Source organism: Halyomorpha halys, unplaced genomic scaffold, assembly GCF_000696795.3.
Source record: "Halyomorpha halys isolate HHAL.00 unplaced genomic scaffold, Hhal_1.1 Scaffold187.1, whole genome shotgun sequence".
NCBI classification, from domain to species: Eukaryota; Metazoa; Arthropoda; class Insecta; order Hemiptera; family Pentatomidae; genus Halyomorpha; species Halyomorpha halys.
The window spans coordinates 732,793-736,141 of record NW_027113649.1 but is presented as its reverse complement, the minus strand read 5'-3'; the positions used below and the strand labels follow the sequence as shown (position 1 = coordinate 736,141).

General features: G+C 28.3%; 1 protein-coding gene across 2 annotated transcripts in view; it reads right to left on the bottom strand.

The window, feature by feature from the left end:
* The window catches only part of LOC106679260 (erythroid differentiation-related factor 1), a 72,229-nt gene that overhangs the window by 1,809 nt on the left and 67,071 nt on the right, over positions 1-3,349 (bottom strand). For both annotated transcript variants that reach the window (XM_014418314.2, XM_067051052.1), the window contains one exon: positions 2,187-2,307. In XM_014418314.2, coding sequence (XP_014273800.1) covers positions 2,187-2,307 — 121 coding nt within the window. The remainder of the gene's footprint in view (positions 1-2,186; positions 2,308-3,349) is intronic.

Genomic DNA, 3,349 nt, shown 5'->3' with positions numbered 1-3,349 from the left:
GTAAAAATAGATACATGTATAAAATAGATTTTAATTTAAATTAAGAGAAATTATTGTATCTGTATTCTGATTGTCTAGCAACCACACGCCCTGAGATTAAGAGTCTCTCTCTCTCTTTTTGTATAATAAAATTATATTATCTATTTTATATTAAAAGTTTTTAAATTAGAACCCAAGTATTTCTTTCATATTTGAAAAAAGTTTAAAAACTATTCAGATTCTATTTATTTTATTTTTTATATTTTTTAAAATTATTACAATATAGTTGACCATAAAAATTTAAATTTAAGATGGTCAGGGTTGTGGTCAAATAAAAAAACAAATAGTTTATAACTATTTTAATGTCCGACGTTTCGCCCCACTTTGCAGGGCTTCATCAGGGCTATTCAAAGTGAAAGGTTGTTCAACACAAATGTCGGACATTAAAATAGTTATAAATTATTTGTTCTTTTTTTGACCGCAAACCTGACCATCTTCTTATATTTAAAAATAGTTAAGATCAATTAAAACAATATAAATGAATAAAATAATAATCCAGAGAAAAATAACAAACAAAAACAAGTAATATTTATGAAATAAAGAAAAAAAATAGCAAAATAATGATAATAATAAAAAAAATAAAGGGCTTCAGTCTCTGCATTATATGGTAGGATTGCCTAAGTTGTATGCCACTGCACTTTTAACTGTTGGTAGATTGGGGTGGAATTTCGTTAATCGTTTTTGATATAATCATCCATCGATTCCACTTGCAGTTCACGATGCAATCGGCTGTTTCGTACAAACCAGGGGAATCCACTACAATTCTCAGAATCTTGTTCAGAAATGCCGATAATTTTTTTTTTTTTAGACAGGATGCTGCTCCCTACATTTTACAACCATACATCAGTAAGCTTCGAAAACTAAGGGAGCCTGAAGTCTTTGAAAAATGTACCAATAAGGAGAAAACTAAATATATTTTTATTTGACTCCCAGAAAGAATTAGAACAATTTTGCAAGACATTCTAATTAAAGATATTAAATTTTTTACTCTTTTTGAGTTTAATAATTAATACTTTTTTTTTGCTTCTTTTATTTAAATTTATTTGTTTTTCTTAATATTATTGTTTTATATATATTTTTCTTTTCTTTTTCAAAGGTTGGTCTTAGGTTTTTTATTATGGTTGTTTTATAAAAATATATTTTATATATAAATGTTTATTTAATCAGTTTGTATTTTTTTGTTTTTTAAATAAATTATTAGGAAGAAATATCCCATAAAAGGCAGTTTAGTTTATTTCAACATTTTACTTATTCAGAATTATATTTATTTTACATTATACTAGCACAGTTGAAGATAAAGGGAAAAAGCTTTATTTGGATTATAATCTAAAGAACTCCCCTACACAATCTATTACGGAAACTCCTATCCACTCGGGGATGGAAACACATCCCACATGGAAACACCAATTTTATTTTCCACTATTTTTCACTCTTTTATAATGGACACAATTCATAAAATATGAATGTAAAAACTAATGGTTACAGATTTAACAGGTATTGACAGCACTTGGGTACAATTTGATCATTTTGCGACTAGCGTTCCATGCATGTACATAGCATACAAGTGTGTGTAGGCAGCATTCAATGTATGAAAAAAAAAATTAAATGCCTCCCTCGAAATATGAGGTTTTATGTTTCAAGTTATGTTTAATCCAAAGATCGAACAAAAAAATATCCTCATCCACGAATTTTTTCCAGCACTACAGCACCAATTTTTTACAAATTTAGCACCACAATCACAGGTTATTTCAGAACGATCCTTGAAATTTGACATAATACTCAACAATTGCACCTATCAATAGAACGAAGGTAAAGATGAAATACTCCTAGAATGATGTGCTCATTTTTTTTCTTTTTAAATATTACAAAATTGTATTATTGTTTTTTCACACTCATGAGCCTTATCAGGCTTTAGGAGGAATCACAGCTTGGTTTCATTTTTATGATTTGTTTATAATATATATTATATTACTCTCTATAATTGATAAAAACATCTTCACTGTGGGTATTCGATATAAAGAAATTTCACCGAATATGATAATAAATTTAAATAAATAAGTATATATACTATAGTAAGAAAATATTGAGTATAAAATAAATTAAAATAACAAATATTAAAATTAGTTATTTAAAACAAAAACACTTACTTTGGCATGCTACTGTACAACTTAATAAGTGACCTGATGATTCGTTGGAAAGCTTGCTCAACTGTAGTGAGCATTTTCTCCGTTTCCTCTCCATCCTCAACAATAGTCACAATCTTGCCAACTGTAATCAAAGGGAAAAACAATTATTCTTAACTGTATGATGATTTTTTTTTTATGTAACAAATTTTAATAATTCATTCTGTAAAAATAAAACTATATATTGTAATATGCTCTTTTTGAGTAAATAGTATATTTTGATGTATAAAGGGTTTTTAATATGTTTTATTTTATGTATCATTTTAATATTGTTCATTTGTTTTGTTTATCCAAAAAGCAAGCTAACCAATTTTCATTGTCCATAATAACTTCGTGATTCCAAACAAAGCCAAGATGGCGGTACATATTCTTCAGTCAACAAGTCCGTTGAATCAAGGCCATGTTGAGCAGATTCAAATATCATAAAAACTATTTTAACTCTTCCCATCATAATTGGAAATACAGTAAATTTAAGAAAAAATATAAGTCAAGAAATAGTGATAAAGAATAATATTCAGAAAGTAAATCATTTGCAAAAATCCCTAACTGTTGTGCGACAATCAATGCTTACATGCAACATCGAGACAGGTTCTGGTTTTTGGCAAGCATTCGTTGTTTGGGCGCGAAGGATAAATGATGTTTTCAGGATAAGGAGGTCCTCATCAATTTCTGTCCAGCAAGAGTGGACAGTTTGAAAAATGAAGACAACCAAGGAGAATAGGGGACTCTGAGTTTGAGAGGACGTCCGTCGGCTGGAAGCGGGAAAGATTGGAAGCCATTGTTGTGAGAGAGGCATAGCTCTTTGGAAGGACTGGAAGCCATTTTTGACGGTAGGACATAGCATTATAGAAAAGAAGATCATCAAGAATCATCAAAAGAAGAGTCCATGAAATTGATTAGTTTTATTATACCTAAATTTAAATACATGTGTAAAAGAAATATTAATTTAATTAAGTGTTAATAGTAAAAGTGTCTGTTTCTGATTGCCTAGAAACCTGCCCTGAGATTAAGAGTCTTTTATATGATAAAATTTAAAAAAAATTCTATTATCTATTTAATATTAAGGTTTTTAATTTGAACCCAAGCTATCTCTTTTATATTTGAAATAAGTTAAAACTATTAAAATA